We start from the raw sequence: 25,226 nt of genomic DNA, 5'->3' as shown, positions 1-25,226 counted from the left end.
TTTATAACTCCATACACATTTATTCATCAAAAGCAGAATAAACTGTCTTCAACCTACTTGGCATACTCCTATTAGTTCATCCTATTAATCTCAAAAGATACAGTGCTTTGAGGGCAAGAACCTGATCCACACCTTTTACTTTTCAGGGTACATGCTGGGAGCCATCAGCCAAGTAGGTATGACAATTTCCTTGCCAGCGTACTCCCATGCTGTCTAGTGGAAGGACTCCTGAAAGGTGACCTTGCTCAAGGACCAGGGCAGATCCCTGTTTAGGGTGTTCCCGGTTTAGCATAATAGGAGATTAGGGTGTTCCCGTTTAGAATAGGGCGTATCCTGCTGCCTGAGTTCCTCTTGAGTTCTTAGGGTCAGACAGTATATTTTGGGAGACAGAAGCCCGGTGGAGGTGTGGATTTGGGCAGAGAACAGTGAATTTCCCCAGAACGTGTTTGTAAAAGGCCGGTGTGAGTTCGGGAATAAAGAATTGCTGTTTGAATCTACAAGCTGTGTGGTGGCTCGTGATTTGTGCCCAGCCAGAGACTGCGGCAGGTACATGACACAATAACTCAAGACCCTAAATACATATTTGTTGTCAGTTTGGGTCTATGCCACATTGGGTCTATGTGTTTAATTACTCTGTCAATGAGAATTACTATTTACCATCTCACTCTGACTTCCTGATGTTCATGATGTAGCATCTATGGAAGCATAGATGAAGTAATCTTGTTTCTTTAAAAAAGAAAGTATCTAACTTAAAGGTAATCAAACTTCTAGATCTAAGCTCCAGTCTACCAAAACTTCTGTTTGAAAAATAAAAAATTAAATGACATTATAGGGGAAAAGTCAGACAGTCCAAAATGTGAGACACTATAAAACAAAAGTGGCTTGGACTGTTAAAAAAATTTTTCATGGCATGGGTACATACACAAAGCCACTCTAGAAAACTTTTAAAAACCTAAACATGCAACTACCATACAATCCATCAATTATACTCCTGGGTATTTATCCCAGAGAAATGAAAACTAATATTCACACAAAAATCTATACACAAACACTTATAAGTTTTATTTGTAATAGCCAAAACCAGAATCAGCTTAGATGTCCTTTCACAGGTAAATAGTGCAGTACAAAATATCTTGTAATACTGATCAGCAATGAACCATTGATACACACGCATTGGGATGAAACTGACAGGGAATTATGCAGGGCAGAAAAAAAAAGGCAATCCCAAAAGATAATATACTGTATGATTAAATTGATAATATTATTGAAATGACAAAATTTTCAAAACAGAAGACAGATTAATGGTTGCTAGGGGTTAGAGTCAGGGGTACAAGGGTTACACTGCAGAAGTGAGATGGGCATGGTTAAAAATGACAACATGAAGGAATTCGTGGAATTGTTCTATATTTTGGCTATGATGATCAATACACAGATTTACACAAAAGATACAACTGTATAGAAATTAAAACTGAGAAAATCCAAATAAGATGGGTGGGTGATCCATTTCAACATCCTGGCTGTGACATTAATACTACAGTTTCACAAAGTGTTATTTGGAGACACTGACAAAGTATACAAAGGATCTCACTATATTATTTTTTTTTTTATAATCAATTGATTCTGTTTGTCTCCGTGAAAATTCTCATTAAAAAATGTTTTGGAGGGAGCTGGAGTTGTGGCTCAGCAGTGGAGTGCTCACCTAGCATGTGTGAGGCACAGGGTTCAATCCTTAGCTCCACATATAAATAAATAAAATAAAGGCATTGTGTCCATCTACAACTGAAAAAATATTTTTAGAAAATGTTGTGGAGGGGGACAAAAGGTAAGGAAACCAATTTAAACTAAGAGATAAGGGAGACAAAACCAAAAATAAATGCATACACCTTGACTACTACAGAAACAAGTGGGAAAATCTGAGAATGGACTGGATATTAGATATTATAGAATTATTATTTTCCAACTGTTTTAATAACATTGTACTTACACAAACAAGTGTCCTTATTTTTAGAGCCACATGCTGAAATGCCATGATTTTAGCAATTTATTTTCAGGACTTTGAAACAAAAAAAGAACATACAAAGAAAAGACAAATGATGCAAATTGTTAACAATGATTAAATCCAGGTTGATCTATATTAGTTACTGTTATACTGTCTCTCAACATTCTGTTTTGATCAATTTCAAATAAAAAGCCCTCAGGGTTCACCTAGCTGTGGCTTTTTTCGGGGGCCCCATCTCCACAGGTAGAAATCCCATACATCCTATAAACTTCCTGCTCACAGTATCCTATTAATCTGACCCACAATTCCCTCCTAGGTTCTTCTACTCCTATGCCTACCTATGGCTAACTACATTACATGAACCTCTAGAAGGCTACCACTGTTTTTGTTTGTTTGTTGTCTTCCCACAAACCTAATTCAAATAGGTCTGATATTCTCATCTATAGCCATAGTGATCTGCCTTGACTTAGCCACAGTGAGATTATTCCCTAAATCCTGGGGCATTCATTTGCAATAAAACTTCTTTCCTGCTTCCCAATCATCACAGTCAAAGTAATCTTTGACAGACACTTAGGTTTTCCCTGATGAAGGATTTGTTCAAGTGCACCAGTGACTCTAGAATTTTGTACCTGCCTGGGGTCATCAGGAGATTTGAAGTCCAGGTCATATTTCCCAGACCTGAAAGAATTCTAAGACAACCATACTCATGCCAGCTTTCCCAGTTGCATTCCACAGCTTCTTTATTCTCTAGGACTTTAGGAGCAAATTTAGCAGCTCAGACAACACATTTGCTATCTTATAGTTCTGAGTATCAAGTCTGATGTGGGGTATCATAGGGCCAAAAATCAAGGTTTCCACAGAGCTGCATTCCTTTTTGGAGGCTCTAAGAAAAGATGTTTCTTTGTTCATCTGGGATGTTGGCAGAATTCAGTTTCTTGCAGGTTTGAAACCAAGATCTCTGTTTCCTTGCTGGCTGTTGGCCAAAGGTTTTTCTCTATTCCTCTGAGGACACTCACATTCCTTCTCTCACAGACCTCTCCTGCATCTTAAAATCAGCAACATCACAACTAACATCTCTCTCTTTGACCAAGACATGAAGGCTCTCTGCTTTTAAGACTCATAAGATTATACTAGGTCATCTGGATAATACAGAATACTCTCCCATTTCAAGGCTCATTACCTTAATCTCATCTATAAAATCTCTCTTGCTGTATAAGGTAATATAGTCACAGATTCCAGGGATTAAGACATAGACATCTTTAGTGGCCACTGTTCAACCTATCCCAATCCTCCACATCAGAAGCAGAGCCCCCATATTTCTCCTTGGTGACAGACTTCAGGTATGATAAGCCTCAGCAATAATAAGCATGGCTTCCCTGCAGTTTGCTGACAGGGAGGATCATGAACCCCTACACTGCCCACCTTGTTCAGTAAGAGAATCATGCAGACAGCAGGGAAAGCTGCAACTGGCAGAATGACTTCCGAGTTGCCAGGATTCACAGTTCTGTGACAGCAGGGCAAACAGCTGTTTAGCAGCTCCAGCCTTACCAACAGCAAAAGACATTTCTACATGGTGCTGCCATCAGGTACAGACCGCTTCTCAGGGCCATCTGTCTCCGTTATCAAGTTATCAGTCCTCTTCTATTCCACAACCTTTATTGCTTGCTAATCAGTGCAGGCACAATAGTTTTATGGATTTCCTGAACAGCCTTTAAGCCACCTCTTCACCCAGCAAATTTTATTATTGTCTTGAGCTGTGGAGTCTCACAAATGCCAGGTGAGGAACCACTGGATACAGCCCTGAAGATACCTTTTTCAGTGCAGGATTTCCTAGAAAGTCAAAGATCTCTCCAACAAAGAGCTTACAAATAGGGATGGTGAATTTCTATCCATATTTCTTGTTACTCAAAACAAGAAACAAGAAAGGATACTGCAGCGGTCAATCAGAAGTGTCAGCTCAACAAGCTCACAGGCCTCCTGAGCATCTGACTGGCTCAGCTTCTCTTTTGCTATGTATGTTTGTTTTTTGTTTTGTTTTTTTAATATTTGTTTAGGTGTCAATGAACATTTATTTTATTTATTTATATGTGGTGCTGGGAATTGAACCCAGGGCCTCACACATGCTAGGCAAGTGCTCTACCACTGAGCCACAACCCCAGCCCTGCTATGTTTGTTTTTTAAAGCTCCCTAACCAGACATGGAAATCACTGGTACAAATTTCAAAGGGAAATTAACATTTTAGGTTATAAAGTTTTTCAAACAAAAAGATATACTTCCATTTTATTAGCCATAAGAAAAACATCTTTCAGGCTAAATTACATCATATTATAATTATTTCATGACACACAACCACTAAGCCAGATTCAAAGAAGACAAGTTTCATATTTCAATTTGTTCAATAAGGAGACATCAAAAATAAATAATGAAGGCCTTTTTTTCCCTTCTAGCCTATTCCCTAAATTTAACACCAAAGTCGTGGGTTTTCCAGAATTAGTGCTTTTTCAGATAATGCTTATGAAAATAACTAATTTGAAAGAATAAAAAATAAACTCTTTTACCTGCTGGTTTCTGGCTCATTATCTCCTTTGCCATTAAGATGATAATACTATAGAAATTAATGTTTAAGTATAAATTGAGGTACAAATTTAACATTTTCCATAATTTAGAGAAAATTTCCAGTATTATGTAACAAAAAACAACTAAAAATACACATATACATATCTTATAAAAATACACTTAAAAACAAAAATGGAAAAAATACTGCGTCATTATTCCTCTGAACATGAGTTGGTATTATGAAGAGGCTTTGATTTCTGTATCAGGATATTCATCCACATCAGAGAAGAACATTAACTCTGGAGAAGAAAATGAAGAGATCATATTTAAAAGTGGTTTACTAGTATCTCACAAAGATTTACAAAGCTTAGTTATAAACAGTCTCTTAAAATATTGGCATAATACACAGTAACACAAACCCTCAAGTACAAGTAAGAATTCTTGACAGTGAAATCTGATTTTAAAAGTGAGCTAATAATAAACGTACACATTTTACTTTTTTTTCTTTTTTTTTTTTTTTTTTTAGTTGTTGATAGATCTTTACTTTATTTATTTTTATAGGGTACTGAGAATCGAACCCAGTGCCTCACACATGCCAGGCAAGTGCACTACCGCTGAGCTACAGCCACAGCCCCACATTTTACATTTTTAAATGTTTAAGTTTTAAATTTATCATAAAGCCTGAAATAAAACTATATAATATAATGAATTATATTAAATCTTAACAGGAAATTTAATTCACTAGACAAGAATTATTGTACAGATAAAGAGTCTAATTTTATAGTGATCATATAATCTAAAGTGTAAGGAACATATATGAAGGAAGGACTTGGAACTAATATTAGGTGTGTAGTAGGGTATGTTGAATGTGTTATTCCATTGGATCACCAAAACAATCCAATAAGCTAGGCATTGTCCTCATTCTATATTTATCCATATGGAAATAAAATGTTATATGACTCACATGGCCCTAAAAAAGAGCAGGTTTCTAGATATATTTACTGTACAATACATACTTTATGATTTAGACTGAATATTGCACAAGCCAGCCAGATGCATCTTTAGTCCCAACCACAGCACAGAATGGTATCAGTTGACATTTTACTTAACATAGATAATGTAATTCATCAAAATGCCAAGAAATATAAAAAAGAAAACTTTGAGAATCTAGTAAAATAGATTCCTCTAATGTAGGTAACTAGATGAAAAATTCTTTGAATAATCAAAACTATACTGAGAGAAAAACAACAAAATATATAAAGCAGAAGACTTTTAAAAAATATTTTAAGTACATCAAAATGAATAAAGCAACAGGATATTTACTGGAACAACAACTTGAGAATTGCAATGCAAAAAGATACACTTATGAATGAAAATACATAAGAAGATAATAGTCTTTGTCCTGGTTTTTATAAATAAAATAATGGGAAGATTCTCCATTCTCATACTTCTGGGACAAACAAGTTGTATTAATTAATCAAATAAAAAATAATAACCAAATTCCAGAAAATATCCACAAGAAAGATTTAAGGATAGAAATGTAGAACACCTGTCAAGGAAGTGCAATGTGCACTACTAAGCAGTTCCTAATGCATTGCTGTTGGGCTAGCAGTCTGCTAGCACTCTTCTTGTCAGGTGTTCAAAAAGGGCCTGGCTATAGAGATTAGTAAATCTCACTAGACACTGGACATATTAAAGGCAAGATAACTAAATACTATGTTAGACCATGAAGGGTTAGGAATTTGTGCCAACAGCAAAGAAAACAATTAAGAATGCAAAGAGAGAGCCTACTGAATGGGAGAAAATCTTTGCCACCACCTGCACCTTAGATAGAATATTAATCTCCAGGATATATAATGAACTCAAAACACTTAACACCTAAAAAACAAATAACCCAATCAATAAATGGGCAAAGGAACTGAGCAGATACTTCACAGAAGAAGAAATAAAAATGGCCAACAAATATATGAAAAAAATGTTCAACATCTCTAAAAATAATTAGAGAAATGCAAATTAAAATTACTTCTATCTCACTCTAGTCAGAATGGCAATTATCAAGAATATAAGTAACAATAAATGTTGGTGAAGATGTAGGGGGAAAGGTACACTCATGTATTGCTAGTGGGGCTACAAATTGGTGCAACCAGTCTGGAAAGCAATATGAGATTGCTCAGAAAACTTGGAATGGAACCACCATTTGACCCAGTTATCCCACTTCTGAGTATATACCCAAAGGACTTAAAATCAGCATAGTACAGTGGTGCAGCCACATTAGTAGCAGCCCAATTCATAATAGTTAAGCTATGGAACCAACTGAGGTGCCCTTCAACAGATGAATGGATAAAGAAAGGGCTGGGGTTGTGGCTCAGTGGTAGAGCACTGGCCTAGCATATGTGAGGCACTGGGATCAATTGTCAGCACCACAAATAAATAAAGATCCATCAACAACTTCAAACAATTTTTTTAAAGTTTCTTTAAAAATGGGGTATATATACATAATGGCATATTACTCAGCCATAAAAAAGAATGACTTTAGGACTTTTGCTGGTAAATGGAGGGATCTGGAGACTATCAATGCTCTCTGAAATATGCCAATCCTAAAAAACCAAAGGTAGAATGTTCTCTCTGATATGCAGATGCTAACACACAACAAGAGTGGGAGAAGGAAGAATAGAAGTTCACTGGATTAAACAAAGGAGAATGAAGGGAAAGAAGGGGAAATGGGAATAGGAAAGACAATAGAATGAATCAGACATAACTTTCTTATGTTCATGTTTGAACATAAGTGAAACTCCACAACATGTAGAGCCACAAGAATGGGATCTTAATTAGAATAAGTCATACTCCATATATGTATAATACGTCAAAATACACTCTATTGTCACGTATATCTAAAGAGAACAAATTTTTTAAAGAGGAAAATCCACAAGCAAATGTTCCAAGAAGTCTGAGTAGAGTCTGTGAGCTACATTATGACTGTGTCCCGCTTTCCCAAACATCACTTCTGCTCCCCTTATACAAAGAAGTCAAAAGGCAAGCCTAGTTTCAAGGAAAACGTAATTATACCCCATCTTTCAATGAGAAGAGTAGCAGTCTTTATAGTCATCTCTAACTTACCACATAAAATAAATAAATACACTAAAAAAATTTAAAGAATTTTTGCCAAGTAGAGGAAGTGATAAGAATAATTTATTTGAATATGTATCTGACAACATAGATAAAGCACAATTTATTTTAAGTTTAGAAATACTTTCATCAGAAAGATACTAAGAATAGCAAAGAACAAAGAATTTCTATAAATTACTCGAAGATTCCAAGAAGAGAAATACCTCTTGATTATGCAGAAGGTCACCAGATGCCCCCCATTCACTTCCACCCTCCCGCTCTCTAGGTCCTTCTCCATACTTCTCCTGTCACTCTGTTAGACCACTTTATTTTTACTCTTTTTGAACTATTTTATTTTGAATATATCTTTGTTTTAAAATATTATAAGATTTACGAAATAATTAGAGAAGATTTCAGGATATTTTGTATCATTTTCTCTTGAATACCTTCACTAAGATCCATGCCTGGCCTATAAGACAAAAAAAGCCAAGATAATCCAACAAGAAGAGCCACCACCAGATTCACCACAATCCATGGCTGGAGAATCTGTTCCTCAATTCCCGCTGCCCTGGAGATATACAAACACTCATTAGAAACATCTTTATTTTGGTTTATATACCCAAATACAGTTATTTCACGAATTTGGGGTGGGGGAAGCAGTAAAATAACAAAACATGAAATAAAATATAACTTCCCTATGAAGTACACCATATATATCAGAAGAAAAAGGTTCAAAGGTTATTCAAACTGTAAATAGATCTGCTGTTAACATTAACATAAATGGAAAGTTAGTGTTCCCAAAATGTTTCCTAAAAGTTTCCCTTCCAACTACCATAGCCTTTTTCTTCAATTAAGTATCTTTCCCATTCCCCAAGCCACTCTCCCGAGGACTGTCCCTCTAAGTTTAAACTCAAACCTCAGGGTCCTGTCAGCTCTATGTTTGGCCACTAATCTGCAAACGTTGGCTCTCCTACTCTTCTCTTTCTAGCATGCTTGGTTTTCTGAATCTATTCCAACCACTCTCTTCCATCCAGTCCATTACATGATGACTTATTTTAAAGATCTAATTTAAAAAAAATTTTTTTAGTTGTAGATGGACACAATATCTTTATTTGATTTATTTTCATGTGGTACTGAGAATCAAACCCAGTGCCTCACACATGCTAGGCGAGCACTCTACCACTGAGCCACCACCCCAGCCCCCTAAATATACTTTTGAAAAGAAGACATTTTATTTAAAATGGAGGATTTATAACAATAGCTATCAATTAACCAAAGGAATAGGGATTTCCTTTCCTTATTTTTGGAAATCAAAACAGGGTCTTAATATTATTTATAAATGAAAACATAAAAAGAATGGAAAGGCCAGGCACAGTAGCATACATTTGTAATCCCATTGGCTTGGGGAGGCTGAGACAGAAGAATGGGGAGTTCAAAGCCAGCCTCAGCAACTCAAGGAGGCTCTAAGCAACTCAACCCTGTCTCTAAATAAAATACAAAAAAGGGCTGAGGATATGGCTCCATGGTTAAGTGCCCTGGGTTCAATTCCTGGAACCAAAAAAAGCATAGAAGGAAAAATTCCATTATTTCCACTATTGCTGTTATTACTATTACCATGTTACTATAAATTCTTACCAGAGGCTACCATTAACAGAAGAAGGTGTATAAAGGTGGATTCTGTCACTTGTCATTTGCTGACTCAGAGATAGTATAAGAGCAGTCAAGTACACTGAGAAAAAGACAGATAAAATTACTAATAATTTTTAACAACTCAAGTTTATTTTGACCTATATATTTCTTTAAGGTCAAAAATACTATATACTTTAGTGAGTGATGGTATCAAAGACATTCACTTGACCAATTTCAATAAAGACTTATAGTATTTTTCAAGAACACAATACAGTCCTTTAGATGCTATTTTATCATTAAAACTAATAAGAACCTAGAAGATCTTTTAAGAAATTAAATAAACTTTCTTAAGGTTCCAAAACTAGCTCTATTAATATTCTCATAATCTAGAACAAAATGTATTCTAAATTACCATAAAGATACCAAATGGTGCTTGCTACCAAAAGGTTGATTCTGTTTAATGTAAAGTTGAAAATAAAAAAAAAACTAAAAGTTTTTTAAAATACTAAAAATTCTAAATATAGAACACAAGTTAAACTTTTATTTGTTTCTTTTTAGTGCTAGGGATTGAACCCAGGTCCTCATGTATAAATGAAACCTTTACAAGATATTTAGATGAACCTCTAGTAAAAAATAACATCAAAATTATATCTACCATGTTTTTAATTACAAATTCACTAAACATCTATAGGTAGTGATTTCTAAGTAATAATATAAACTTTTTTAAAAATAAGATTATATTTTTCCTGGGTCAAAATTACAATATAATTCAAGTATTACATAGTTATAAAATTAAACTATTACTCACAGAAAGACGCTAAAGCTGTTGGATCCAGGGCAAAAAAATTTCGGATTGCTACTGATGTTTTAGCAAAGTCAATTCTAGAAAATACCAAAGCTTCTCATCACAGTGCAATTGTAAACTTTTAATAAAATTTACTTTTCTATATTTTTTTCCTTTTTTATTCTATTACCAAATATATTGTTTATTATTAGGCTTTACATATCTATAATTTATACTTACACAAGAATATTTTCTTTACAAAGGCCACACAAAATACCTAACTAGAAGGCTATTTTAGGAAACATTACTCTGCAGTTTAGACATACTGAAGAAACAAATTATACTTGATCTGTAAAATTCATTAGCTTCTACCTTTTTCTATTACCCATATCATTAGGTTACAAGGAGGGATATATGTGCATTTAATGGAGTATATTGCATTCCCTCCAAAAATATGGCGATGACTTATTAAACATGACCTTATTTGGAAATAGGGTCTTTGCAGATGTAATAATGTTAAAATAAGTCACTCTGATTCAAAGACTGGCTTAAAAATGGTAAAGAAATACTAATATTCTATAATTCTATTTTAAAAACTGACATACTCAGAGACACATTTCATTCAGCATTTTCTCTTGAATAAAAGTTAGAGGAATATTTAGTCACAACATCTTACCTGTCAAAAGCTGAAACTGTACTTAAAGCCAAAAGTAAGTAAAGGAGACTCTGGAATGGATACGCTAAGGTCTTATATTGTTGCAAAAGGTTGGAGAGGTCAGACAGCTGATCTCCAGCTAGAACATATATCACAACAATATTCCATACAGCACAGCCAGCCAAGAAGCCATGGGAAAACAGACCAATCATCCTGCATGAAAAAGGGTTAACTATTATACACAAACTACTTAAGCAAAAGGCTGAAATATTTTTAAATTTTTTCACATAAAAGAATAAAATTCGACATATTATCAAAACTAAAAACAAGACTGTGTGTGTATATGTATGCAAGCATGTGTGTGCACGCGCTCAGTAATTGAAGCCAGGGCCTCATGCATTCTAGGCAAGTGCTATACTACAGAGCTACATCTCCAGCCCCAAGCCTGTTCTTTTTCTTTACACTAATTGGCAAGTAGTTTAACTTTATTGGAAGGCTTAAAAAATAATTTTTATAACCCATTTTAAATTGCAATTACATTAACAGAATTAAACAGCTAAGACTTTTCTTTCATTTTAAATTATGAAACCCAATTAATATTTATCTTAAGTTCAATAAAAGCAGCCACCTAAAAGCTCGGTGTACTGAAAGTGCCACATCTCTGGTGGTCCAGGAAGGCTTCATGTCCATTGACACATCTATGTTTTCTGTGGTCTTGATCAATTCTGAACGATCAGCAGCCTGGAATCGCCCTAAACACACAGAATACAATTATGAAAAACTAGCAAGAGAGAACCTATTATTCCATACTTAAGAAGCTTCATCCTAAGACTGAAATATTGCTGTTTTTCCATATAAAAATCTCTTTGACTCATACCTTTTTTCTTTTTTTGTGTGTAATCATACAATTTCTTCATCTTTTTAAAAGATAAGCAACATCAATGCACTTCTCAACAAATTGATGTTAAAGTAACTATTTTAGAAATCAATTATATTTAATAATAAACTTTCAACTCAAAGTCTAAAAACCTTAACATGACATAGTCTATAAAATTCAGGTTTAGAGACTTAAGAAGTATTAAAGTTTAAATGCCTATACTATCAAGATTAAGTCAATATTTGAAAACCAATTAATTTCTTAGGAAAAGACACCAAGATGTATACCATGGCTTTCTGTAATGACAAAAAGAAATTAATTGTTTCATAAATTTATCTTAAGATTATCCAGAGCATATCCATGGGAGTAGGACATGGTCATGATCACACTTGGGGCAGGATTTCTTAAACACTGTAATATGAAGTGAATATGTCCCACAAAATTCATAGGCTTGAGCTCAACCCCAGTGTGCTAGTATTTGGAAGAGGTACCATGGGAAGTAATCAGGCTTACATGAGGTCACAAGGGTGGGTCCCATGTTGGGATTAGTGTCCTTTTAAATAGAGGAAGATATACCAGAGCTCTCTCCACCATATAAAATGACATCTGCAAGCCAGGAAAAGAGCCATCACCAAAAATAGAATCTGCCAGCACCTGTCTTGGACTTCCTAGTTTCCAGAACCATAAGAAATAAGTGTCTGTTGTTATTGCAGTAGCCAAAGTTAAAATTAACTGCAAGCCCAGTCTTTTTGTTGTTGTTGTTGTTCTAATTAGTTATGCATGAGAGTAGAAAGGATTTTGACACATCATAAATAAGTGAAGTGTAATTTCTCATTTGTCCAGTTATATATGATGTAGAATTACAAAGGTCATGTAATCATATATGCACATAGAGTACTAATGTCTGATTCATTCTTCTATCATTCCTACCCCTATGACCCCTCTCCTCCCTTCCTTCCCTCCCTTCACTCCCCTTTCTAGTCCAAAATACCTCTACTCCCCACTTATTGTGAATTAGCATCCGCACATCAGATAAAACATTTGGCCTTTGGTTCTTTGAGATTGGCTTATTTTGCTTAGCATAATATTCTCTAGTTTCACCCATTTACTGGAAAATGCCATAATTTCATTCTTCTTTAAGACTGAGTAATATTCCATTGTATATATATATAAACTACAGTTTCTTTATCCATTCATCTGTTGAAGGGCACCAAAGTTGGTTCCATAGTTTAGCTATTGTGAATTGAGCTGCTATAAACATGATATGGCTGTGTCACTGTGGTATGCTGATTTTAAGTCCTTTGGGTATAAACTAGAAGTGGGATGACTGGATCAAATGGTGTTACCATTCCAATTTTCTGAGGAATCTCCATATTGCTTTCCAGAGTGGTTGCACCAATTTGTAGTCCCATCAGCAATGTATGAGTGTGCCCTTTTCCCCACATCCTCACCAACATTTATTGTTGCTTATATTCTTGATAATTGCCATTCTGACTAGAGTGAGATAGAATCTCGGTATAGTTTTGATTTGCATTTCTCTAATTGCTAGAGTTGTTGAACATTTTTTCATATATTTGTTGACCATTTGTATTTATTATTCTGTGAAGTGTCTGCTCGGTTCCTTTGCCCATTTATTTATTGATTGGGTTATTTGTTTTTTAGGTGTTAAGTTTTTTGAGTTCTTTATATATCCTAGAGATTAATGTTCTATCTGGGGTGTCTGTGGTAAAGATTTTTTCCATTCTGTAGGCTCTTTCTTCATATTACTGTTTCCTTTGCTGTAAAGATGCTTTTTAGTTCAATTCTTGCACTTTAAAAGTCTTGTTAAGGAAATCAGTTCCTAAGCCAACAAAGTATAGATTTGGGCTTACTTTTACTTCCAGTAGGCACAGGGTCTTTAGTCTAATGCCTAGGCCTTTCATCCACTTTAAGTTTTATGCATGGTGAGAGATAGGGGTTTAATTTCATTTTGCTACATTTGTATTTCCAGTTTTCCCAGCACCATTTGTTGAAGAGGCTATCTTTTCTCCAATGTATGTTTTTGGCACCTTTCTCTAATATGAGATAACTGTATTTATGTGGATTTGTCTCTGTGTCTTCTATTCCATACCATTGGTCTTCTTGCCTGTTTTGGTGAATACCATGCCATTTTTGTTACTATATCTATGTAGTATAATCGAGCATCTGGTATTGTGATGCCTCCTGCTTCACTTTTCTTGCTAAGTATTGCTTTGGCTATTCTGGGCCTCTTATTTTTCCAGATAACTTTCATGATTGCTTTTTCTATTTCTATGAAGAATGTCATTGGAAACTTAACAGGAATTGAATGAAATCTATATAACACTTTTGGTAGTATGGTCATTTTGATGTTAATTCTGCCTAACCTTCTAAGGTCTTCTTTAATCTCTCTCTTTAGTGTTCTATAGTTTTCATTGTAGAGGTCTTTTACTTCTTTTGTTAGATTGATTCCCCATTTTTTTTTTTTTTGAGGCTATTGTGAATTAATTAGAAAGTAATTAGAAATTAGGAATTAGATTTCCTAATTTCTCTTTCAATGGATTCACCACTGATGTAGAAGAACACATTTGATTTATAGGTGTAATTTTTTTATCCTACTACTTTGCTAAATTCATTAGTTCTAGAATGTTTCTGATGGAATTTTTTGGATTTTCTAAATATAGAATCATGTTGTCAGCAAATAGTGATAGTTTGAGTTCCTCTTTTCATATCTGTATCCCTTTAATTTCTTTCTTCTAATTGTTCTGGCAAGCCCAGTCTTATAAGCAGTACATGCTACACAACATCAGAACTATTTTTCCAAAAAAATATATATTTAGCTGCAAAGATGTATTTCTTATTCAATATGGTAGTATCATCATGTAGTTTCTCTTTTGTTTTTACTTGAATTATACTATTACCTGCCCTACTACCATAACCACTACCAATTGACAAAAACTGATCAAGAACAATAAAACATGAAGAAATGGTTGGGAATGGGGGGAGATATAAAAATTACTCATAACTCACAATGAACCAGCATTAATATTCTGGTAGCTTTCCTTCAAGTCTTTTGTCCTATGCATTTTTCTATATTTGAGATCAAACTGTGCATATGTATGTGGGAGATAATTTTTCATTAGAATCTTCCCATGAAATGAAAAACTTTCTCTGAAGATTTTAATACCAAAAAAATAGGTTATTATAGACAAAGCCTAGCCTTCTGAAAACTCCCCTTATTTTACATTTAGGGTTGTCCAGTTTTCACTCTCCTGATAAAGTGTGGTGATAAATTCAGTATATAAATTACTGTTCACATTTTTTTCAGATTGCAGAAATATAATTAGAAGGTCAAAGGATTTCCTTACATAATTTTTAAAGAGGTAATGTTACAAAATAAGAAACTACTTACGGCTTTTTTCCACAAATACTTTGCCTACAGGCTGGCTAATTCCAGTGGGTGCAGTGAATCTGGACTGTTGTTCTGAAGTTGTTTGCTCATCAGTAATTATGTCTTCATCTTCTACTCCTAGTTCATTGGCATACTGTAACTGTGCTCTCTGGGTTTTCCTGTAATCAGGGAGAACATTAGGTTAAAAAAAAAAAAAAAAGGATTCTTGAATTTTTAAAGAGTCCAAGACTTAGAGTCAAGAAATAGTTTTTTACTCAAATGAGTAAAACATTTCTCTGGGCCTCAGTTTTCTCATCTGGAAAATGTAGATATTTCCAGACTTAAAATTATATGATTCCATATATAAATCAATCACTTTGTAGGGTCACTTTCAAATAAAAATATGTTACATAACTTTCAGGGTATTTCTTACATCATTCTATTTTACCCAAGACAATCTCCCGTGCTAAAACACATAGTAGTACTATTGTTAAAACAATCATAATTCAAATTCTATTAACATGAGGAGATAAATCAAATGGCCTAATTTATTACCTTTAATATCTAATTTTTTGTAATTTATATAAAATAGTCTCTATTATTTCTTAGAGATGACTCCTTAGGTTTTTATTTAAGTACAATATTGATTTTTTTCCTTTCTTAGTTTTTACCTCTTTCAAATTTAACAGTAGGTTGGTCTGATATTTCATAATACTACTTATGCTAGAGATATACCAAAAAATATTGATCTAATAAGAAACTACCCTTGGTAGCTCTGAATTAAACATCTGAATAATCCTAGAGAAGATTTGGAAGGATAAGTAAACTATTACTTTGTCTTCCTTCGTGGTTTTGGAATAACAGCCTCCTCAACTGGCTCTGCATCAATACCATTTTCATTTCGTAATAAAGATGGATTAGATGTCTTCTTCTGAGTGAAAGAAGTCTCCAGCTCTGAAAATAAAATAAACTATATTTTCAATGACTAAAAGGTAACAATAAAAGTAATGTACAAGACTCTTGTAAGACAAAAGAATTTTAATGGGGCTAAAATTTTTTTTTTACTCTTACAAATTCTTAATTTCTGAAAGCTGACATCTATAAATTCTTAACACCTAATTCAAGATAGCAATGCCAAACAGATGGAAAAGAGTTAAGTGATCTTAACACCCAGAGTTGGGTTATCTCCAGGTCTAGTGATTTGCTAGAAAGATTCACACAACTCAGAAGTCATGACATGCACTACTACAGTTTATTATAGCAAAAGAATAAAAAGTAGACAGTGCAAAGTCCAGACAAAATCAGGTATAAGATTCTAATAGTCCTCTAATAGTAGCATCAACCAGGATGCATTAATTCTTCCAGAACTGAGTTATCACAACACATGGGGTCTACTCCCTGCCATAGAGACTTAGTACCCAAGTTTTTCATTGAGGGCTAATCAATAGGCTTAGCACATGCCAAAATTCCAGATTCCCTGTAGTTCAGCATAAACTATATTTCATGCACAACTGCACAATGAGCTACCCTTATAGTTTTATGTCAGCGTAAGGAAGTGCTTACCATCTAAGTTCCCATATACTAAAGACCAATCTCACAAGCAAGCCTTGCTAAGAATAGCAGTATCAACTCTCTATGTTAACTCCTTTCTGCACCCAAGGTAGGTATTACGTTTAAATGAGTCAACAGAGACTTCTAACCTTCTAGCTACTCTTCCTTCCTGGAAATACTGGCTCCGAAGAATGCCCTTAAATCCATTAAAATTCAATTTGAATAAAACAATTCCATCCTCAGCTGGAAAGACTATATAAGCAGTGGATCCTACAGTGATCACTCTAAGCAAAAGAAAACAAAATTTTAAAATCTTGCAATTCAGAAAGCTCAACCTGCAAGGTGGAGTACACTCAGGATAGTGACAGGTCTTTACTGAATCTAAGCTTAGTTGGATCCCGAGTTTTCTGAAATTGGTCATTTCTGTTACAGACATTTTTTTTTTTTGCAAACTATAAAACTTGTTATTAATATCCATCTTAATTTTCAAATCTGCCTGTCAATTGAATTACAAAAAGGATAGCTTTTATTAAACTATATTTAGAGTCAGTGATAAATCATTTCACTGAAGTAAAACTCTGGGAATTGTTCCTGGTTTGTTTTTCCTTCTGCCCTCTTCTGCTCTTGCCTTTTCCTCATACTCCATACTTCAGACTCTGTGGCATCCACTTCAACTTGTCTTCCAAAACTGTGCTGCATTCCCCTCTCTTTTCTATTATTTTTTTATCCTATTATTTTTTACTCCTATTTTTTTTATCCAATCAGGACCTGCTATTTTATAAGAGGACAATTAATTAGGGAAACTAAATTGTAATAAATTACTCAGAGGGACTGATGTTAAAAGGAGAGCATTAATCTCACAATCTTATGCTCTTCCCTTTGTTTTACACTAACTAAACCTGTTTTCTTTTTTTTTTTTCTATTATAAAAGCCATACATACCTCTATGTGAAAATTAGTACAATATAAATGAAAAAATAAAATAAAATCACTTTTCCTTTTGAAAAACTTTCACTTTTTTATATACTTTTATTTTATTTGTTTATTTTCACATGGTGCTGAGGATTGAACTCTGCATCTCACATGTGCTAGACGAGCGCTATACTGCTGAGCCACAACTCCAGCCCCAAACCTTTCACTTTTAACACTGCTATATTCGTCCAATTCATTGTATATGTGTAAATTGAATTGTGTGTTCAAAAAAAATTTTTTTCAAGTCCTAACTCCAAGAAACTGTCAGTATAACTTTATTTGGAAAAAGGGTCTTTGCAGATATAATCAAGTTAAGATGAGGTGAGGAGGTAATACTGGATTAGGATGAACCCTAAATCTAATGACCCATTTCTTTATATTTAAAGAGGAAAATTTGGACCCAGATACACAGGGGAAAATGTGAAGATGGAGGCAGAGATCGGCATTTTGCTGCCACATAATGCTAGAAAGACTCACAGAACTCAGAAGTCATGACACACACATTAAAGTTTATTACAGCAAAACAATAAAAAAGTAGACAGAGCAAGGTTAGACAAAATCAGGTTCAAGATTTCAATAGTCCTCTAATAGTAGAGGATTAATTCCTCCAGAACTGAGTTATCTCAACACATGGGGTATATTTCATGCCACAGAGACTCAGCATGCAAGAATGCCAAGGAGTCTCAACAATCACTAGAAGCTAGAAAATGCAAGGAAGGATTCATCGTAGAGCATTTAGGGGAAGTGCAGCCCTATCTGTGGACACCTTGATTTCATATTTTTATCCTCCAGAATACATTTCAGTTAAGCTATCCAATTTGTGGTAATTTGTTACCCGACCCCAGGAAACTAATCTGTTAAAAAAAAAATTGGAATCCTCCAATGCATACTATTTTGTAACCTCTGTTTGGGATTTACCAATAGTCAGTTTTCCATATCACTTTAGCAATTCTTTTAAAGATAGAATTGGTTTCCATTTATTGGCTAAATCATGTTTATTTACAGTATCATGTTGTTAAGTATTTGGTTGTTACCATTATCTACTCTTAAAATAATGTTGCTGATAACATTCTTTCATTACCATAGCTATTAGGGTTGTTTTATTTCTAGCAATCTGGATAGGCTATGTCAGTTTACACTCCCATCAGTGTTTGAGTCCATTCCTCTAAACACTGGGTTTTCTAATTTGAAAAAAAAAATCATTGCCAAAAAGCATTACCAAAAAAAAAAAAAAAAAAAAGATGATATAGTATTCTGTTTACCTTGTGAACAATTCATAGAATAAAGACTCAATAAGTGTCAGCTAGTGTTTTCATTATATTATCATTAACACAGAAGTTATGCTTTCTTTACTAATCTAAAATGTCTATTTCTTTTTTTTTTTTTTTTTTTTCAGTCCTGGGGATTGAAGTCTGGGTCTGCGTCTACTGGGTTTACAGGGATGTACCACCACACCTGGTATCACTTACTAAATTCTTATGTATACCAAGATCTGAATTTTCTGTTTTAGTCCTAAATTTGTACATGTATTTTCAAAAGAGGCCTGTAACATGTTCCTGACTGAAGTCAATGGAGTTGTAGTGGTAAATATTTTAAGAAAGAATGCAAGAAAACACCTGTGAGAAATGGATGGGGGAAAAATGAGGATAGATATGTTATTATCATACCCCCCACTCACAACTGCTAACATATAAATGAAGAAAATAAAAATCATCCTTCCTTCTTAAAAATCTACCACTGTTAACATGTTATGTCCTTCCATTCTTTGTGTTTGTGTGTGTTTTCTGTGTCAAACTGTGCTCCCCTCAACAAAAAAAAAAAAAAAAAAAAGGAAAAGAAAAAAGTGTTTTCAAGTCCTAACTTCCAGAACCTATAAGTATAACTTAATCTGGAAATAAGATCTTTGCAGGGGCTGGGTTTGTGGCTCAGTGGTAGAGCATTTGCCTAACATGTGTGAAGCACTGGGTTCAATTCTCAGCACCATATACCAATAAATAAATTTTAAAAAAGATCTTTGCAGATAAAATCAAGTTAAAATGAGGTAATGCTGGATTAATTTTCTTGGTTCTTCACATACCAAGAGGTAGTCTCGTCTTCCTCTGTCTCCTTTGAACAGGAGCCTCTGGATGCTCTTTGAGTTCATTAGTTGGTGGCTCAATGCCCTCAGATGATCTATGAACAATAGTCTCATCAAAACCTTCCAAAGAAGCACTAGCTACAGGGGAAAACAGAGCAGGAAAACATGGGTAACTTGAACAGAGATTAATCAGTCTTTAAAAGATAGGAAAAAGATTAACTAAAATGTTTCCTGCAAAGTAACACTTTCTCTTTCAGAATTGGGCCTCAAATATTATTTTCTTCCTCCTCACTTGTAACTTTAGACTTTAAGTTAAGCAAACATATAAATGAGGAAATAAGAAAGGCTGAGGAAGAAAAGAGTAGGGGAGGGCTAGAAAGAAGAACACTAGAAGGGGAGAAGGACAAAATGGTTCAGAATATTTAGAATTATCAAAAAGGTAAAAATATTATAAAAATTGACACCATAGAGAACTCTTCTACTTGACTCCTGCCTTAAGAATTTTTATCAGCCTCTAATCCTTCATTATTAACCCATAATGAAGTCATCACAGATAATTAATCAGATAACAGGTAATTTATAAATCTCTTCATTTGTTCATTCATTTCAATCTCTCCCCTCTTGAAATATTTTAACAGGATTTCAATAATTTCACTTGACTACATTTGCTTGCCTATCTTCTTTACAAAAAGAAGAAATAGAAATGTACTAATAAGCAAATTAAAATATATAACCTCACTAGTATTTGAGAAATGCAAACTAAAATAAACTACTTTTCACCCTATTGAATTAATTTTGAAATTAATCAAGTGAAATTTAGAAAATATAACACTCTCAAACTCTGTTGGTGGTGAGAAAATAACTAATGCTTCGGTGAAAGCAATTTAGCAGAATCTATCCTTTCAGTACATTGCTGGGGTCTTGTCTCTACCTGATTTGTGAGGTTTGTCACATCTCACGTCCTGGGGAAACCTGTGATCCCATGCTAAAAAGAACTTCTTACCTAGTGTAGCTTTGGTTCTGGACTTCTTTCTTTTAGGACGACTTTGTGAAACATCATCTATAAAACAAAGAACATCAACAGAAAAGCCTACCTAAAATTCAATGCAGAGGAGAGTCAAAAGAGAACTGTTGGTTGGGAATATTTTCCCTCTCTTCCCTGGATCCAGCTAACTTCTACACATTAGAAGGGAAAGGCAAGAAACTGACAAGGTCAAAGAGAACCCATAGGGTGGCATCAGTAGTACACCGATCAGTAATGTCAGAAACAGTGATAATAGAAAGTGAGTTTAATAACATCTGACTTCCAAGCCTCTTGCACTTAGGTGTGGCCTCTGATGGGTTACAGTCAATGGGCTATGAGTAGAAGGGATATATATCTGCCTCTGGTTCTACAACCCTGAAGGTGCCTGATCTTTGACTTTAAAAGCTAAGCAGATAGACCTGGTTAGCACTTGAATGGGAGAAATAACCTGTGTTACATGGAGGCCAAAACACTGAAAAAGTCATCTGCTATGTTAAGAGCAGCATGTTAAGATTAAAAAAACAAAAGATAGAAGTAACCAGGATCTCACATCATTAATGAAGAGGAAAAGGAGGGCAACTTTGTTGCCACAATGAACTTTGCAATTAACCTAATATTATTTCTAATAATCCTACATGATATTAAGTCACTGAGATTTGAAAGTGGTTAGTGTAGCATGATCTTTCCTATGCAAATAAGGGGGCAAAAAAAAAGGGCAATCTATCTTACAGTTATAAACTAGTCAACAGTTATGTTCTGGGTAACTTCTTTCAGGGATGAAGTGCTCTTATAATAAAGCAATCTGGTGTCATACATCATTCATAATTAATAAATGGAAGTCATGGAAGATGATTATGACTAGTAGATACTATAGTATTATCAATGACACTATTCAGATATAATTTTAAGAGAAACAAACTAAGAAATCAAACTGATTTTTATTTTTGTAGCGGAACAGAGCACTTATTTTTGGGATATGGTCTGTGTTGCCCAGGCTGGCTTGTACTCCCAGGCTCAAGCAATCCTTCGGCCTCAGCCTCCCAAATAGCTTAGACTAGAGGTGTATATCCCCATGCCCAGCTTTCAAACTTATGTTTGAACACCAAAAACTATATTTGGAAAATTTTATATTAGTGGCAAACTAACTCACCTTGAACAACACTTCATATGACACCAACCAAATTTAATCAGCACGACAAAGACAAAAAAGGAAACCTTTAATTAGAAATTTATTGCATGAATGAAAACTGACTTAAATCATTACAAATTTAAAGTAAAAATAGTTTTTATAATGTCAGCTAGTTATAAACTACCTTATCAGTAATAACTAATAAGCCTTTTAATTGCACTGCTAATAAAATAACCCCCAAATTTTCCTGAATATATTCATTCCTTGCTGTCTATTAATAAAGTGGATTAAGCAGATTAAGAACTCTTATTTGTCACTGACTAAAATCAGCTTAAACTCTGAGGAAACTATTCTAGCAAACAAAAGAGGATCAAAATTCTGATAAACAAGACACTAAAACATTCAGAATGGATTCATTGTTCTATCCATGTTGATATCCAGGCTTTCAAATAGAACTTTTAATTATAACTGTTATTTTCATAATTCAAGGATTTTTTTTTCCTTTAAAACTTTAGGAACCCTTTTCCTAAAATGTTCAGGAAGTTTTCCCTGAAGCATCATATTTTTTCAATGGTACTAGTCAATTTTTCCACTTTACTCATTTTACATTTTTAAAACTCAATAATGAAATCAGTGAGATTTTTACCTTGGTGCAGGTGGAAGTGCTCGTGGAGGACGCTAATGGGGAGGGGAAGAAAGAAAATTGCTTGAAAGTAAAATCCTGGAGCATCTTACCATCATGTATCTCAAGTACCATAAAGCTATCCTCCAAAGAGCCTATTGTTCAGACACAGCAGGAAAATATAATGGATCAGATGAATATCCTCAAATCTTTTGATAACTGTGTTCATCATCAAAACCTGGGAGGTACTGACATAAATCAGATGGGTCAGTGTAAATTTGTTCTACCATTTCTAAATTTCACATAAAATTCTTTCCTTCTTACATTTCTTTCTGTTCACAAGCCAGGCCCCATTTTAAGCATTAGGGATGGGAACAAAAGAGAGATCACTGCTTTTCTGAGCCTACATTGTAGTGATTAAGCATTAGAAGATAAAGTTTATATAATAAAAATACACATTTTGTGATAAAATATGTAGATATGTATATATCTACATGTTTTATATGATAAAATGTATATCTATATATGATAAATAAACATATATATGATTTTAAAATGAGGAGTGCTACTTAGGGAAAAGTTTCTCTAAGATACTTGAGCTAAAACATGAATGAATAAGGTAATGGGCAGCAAATGCTAAATCCTTCGGGCAAAACTAAGCAAGGCTGCAGCACAGTTATCAAGAACATGTAGAAAGGAATCCGATTAATTAGGGCCTTGAAGACAAAGGGAAGAAATCTGGATTTTGTTTGAATTAAATGGGAAGCCAGTGGAAGTTTTAAGCCACATGGTAATATGCTTTTTTAAAAAAATCACTTTGATTACACAGTTTAGAATGGATTTTACGACAAAAAAAAAAAATGGGGGTGGGCTCAAATATGCTGCTATACATGAATAAAAAAATGTGTGCAGTTCAGAAAGTACTACAGTTAAGAAGCATTCTGAAATCTTTCAAAAATAAATACAGAAATGCCTACAAGCGAATTTAATATTCCAGGTAGCTCATGCTGCTTGCAGAAGACACTGATTCCAAAGGGTTACATTTTAGACACCCTGGTAGTCTGTCCCATTCAGCACACTACGTTCCATTTAGCAGTCCATTCAAACCCTAGTTTCAACACAAATGCTGCAAGATTACGACAAGACAGAATGTCTTAATACTATGCCATAGTCAAAACTACAACTGGAAAAGAATGAGAGGGCAAAGTCTGGTGAAAATACTATTCTCAAGTTCTATCCATGGACCCAGAACCCTAGATAACTGCAGCATCTCAAAAGCCCCGCAAAAAAAAATGACGTTTCCTCCGTACAGAAACCTAACCTCTAAGACCCTCGAAAGTAGATCGCTCAACTGAAGACAAAAGTCCTAACAGCTCCAAAGTTACTAAGACTCGCTTACCACCTGCTTTTTCCCCATTCCGTCTTCAGCCCTGCCAGCGGCCGCTGGCCCCAGGCGCAGAGCGCCACTCTGCCGCCCGGCTGCCCGGCCTCGCGCAAGCGCAGTGCGTCATCGAGCTGCGCCTTACAGGCCGACCAGCGCCCGTGACCCCTGAGGAAGATGTGAGGGGGACGGGGACGCTGGGACCTGGTTTGACCTTTCCAAACCAGCACAACGGAAAAGGGGCCTCGGGATCGCGGCCAAACTGCCCGGGAGCCGAGACTCCAGCGGGGATGGGGCTGCGATCACGGTTTCCCCCATGTTGGCTAAGTGCTTGCCGTGATTTGTAGGGGTAGAGAATAGGAGAGGAGTCCTTGATTGAAAAGCTGAAAGGCCTGTCTGGGAGCTCTCGGAACCCGGGCTGTAGCTGCAGCACCGCATCCCGCCCGGGGACAGCGAAGCGACGCGTCGTCATGGCAACGCGAACTCAGGCTTCGGGAAACTTCCTGTTTGTCCCCAGCCCCTTCCCACCCTAGACAGGCTCCAGGGGTCGGTACGCACCACACGAGTGCAGGGCCTCCCGATCCCCGCACGCTGGAATCGGCCCTGCCCCAGGATAGCTACTGCTTTAGGGCACCCTCGGACCCGCCAGCCCTAGGAGCAGACGCGACCCTTGCCCGCTCACCGGGTGGCCCTCCAGCGGAGGCCCGGCGTCCGTCCTCATGGTGCTCTCCCCCGGGCTCCTTCGAATGCAGCGGACCAGAGCCTCGCTCCCCGCGACGCCGCGGCCTACAAGACCTGCGAGACGCTGGAGCTTCGTGGCACCGGGCGAGGCCGCCACCCCCTGGGCCAGATCCCCGCCCGCCTCCGACTTGACAGGCGGCTGGCTTAGAACAGAAGGAATCCGTGCCTGCCTACCTTTTTATTAAGGCGTGCAATTCTGCTTTTCTCCAAAAAAAAATTCTACTCACCCTCCATCCTACATCAAGTTTGGAGAAACTTTTTCTCAAAGAACCACAACATAAAATCAAATCGGATCTCACATAAGTATTAAAAAAGACAATTTTCTTTGTAAATTTTTTTCTTAGAAATGTTAAGGGCTGGAATTGTAGCTCAGTGGTAGAATACTTGCCTAGCACGTGTGAGGCTCTGGTTTTGATCCTCAACACCACATAAAACTAAATAAACAAAATAAAGATATCATGTCCATCAGCAACTAAAAATATTTTTTTAAAGGAAAAAAAATGATGCCTTGCAGTGGGAACTTTGTCTCAGTGAAGACAGACAGGAAATCGAGTCAAGGCGAGCAGGAACATACAGGCTAAGCTTTTATTGGGCCTCTACTTGGGAAGGGAGACACAGCTCCACAAGAAATAAAAGAGCTCCTTTTATTGGCTCTTAGCAGAGATGGGGTTAGGAGTGTTAATTGGCTTTAGAAACTCTTCAAACCGTGAGGTCACTTCAAACATCTTTGCCCTGTG

General features: G+C 35.5%; 2 protein-coding genes across 2 annotated transcripts in view; both read right to left on the bottom strand.

Moving 5' to 3' along the window:
* Catspert (catsper channel auxiliary subunit tau) overlaps window positions 1-4,576 on the bottom strand; it is a 165,073-nt gene extending 160,497 nt beyond the window's left edge. Inside the window, 1 exon segment of the mRNA XM_076866836.1 lies at window positions 4,558-4,576. Within this exon segment, the coding sequence (XP_076722951.1) occupies window positions 4,558-4,576 (19 nt within the window).
* Window positions 1,038-24,545, bottom strand: Tmem237 (transmembrane protein 237). The gene is made up of 13 exons (XM_076866835.2): window positions 24,431-24,545; window positions 22,392-22,423; window positions 21,767-21,777; window positions 20,596-20,652; window positions 19,593-19,730; window positions 15,827-15,947; window positions 15,015-15,172; window positions 11,357-11,480; window positions 10,750-10,941; window positions 10,098-10,171; window positions 9,296-9,389; window positions 8,107-8,228; window positions 1,038-4,854 (listed from the first exon to the last, which is right to left on the bottom strand). Exons 1-13 carry the CDS (start codon window positions 24,467-24,469, stop codon window positions 4,793-4,795), a joined length of 1,224 nt encoding a protein of 407 aa, XP_076722950.2. The 5' UTR covers window positions 24,470-24,545; the 3' UTR covers window positions 1,038-4,792.
* Window positions 24,546-25,226: the final 681 nt, after the last annotated feature.

This window comes from Callospermophilus lateralis, chromosome 9 (assembly GCF_048772815.1).
Source record: "Callospermophilus lateralis isolate mCalLat2 chromosome 9, mCalLat2.hap1, whole genome shotgun sequence".
Classification (NCBI taxonomy): domain Eukaryota; kingdom Metazoa; phylum Chordata; class Mammalia; order Rodentia; family Sciuridae; genus Callospermophilus; species Callospermophilus lateralis.
This window is presented reverse-complemented; position numbering and strand designations above follow the sequence as displayed.

Excerpts from the sequence above, each read along its gene's own strand:
- Tmem237 (XM_076866835.2), bottom strand. The coding sequence starts at position 24,469 with ATGAGGACGGACGCCGGGCCTCCGCTGGAGGGCCACCCG. Across the intron at positions 15,948-19,592 it reads GAAGACGAGACTACCTCTTG|AGCTGGAGACTTCTTTCACT; the intron begins GTATGTGAAGAA and ends TTTTATTTTCAG. Across the intron at positions 10,172-10,749 it reads ACAGTTTCAGCTTTTGACAG|AATTGACTTTGCTAAAACAT; the intron begins GTAAGATGTTGT and ends GGTATTTTCTAG.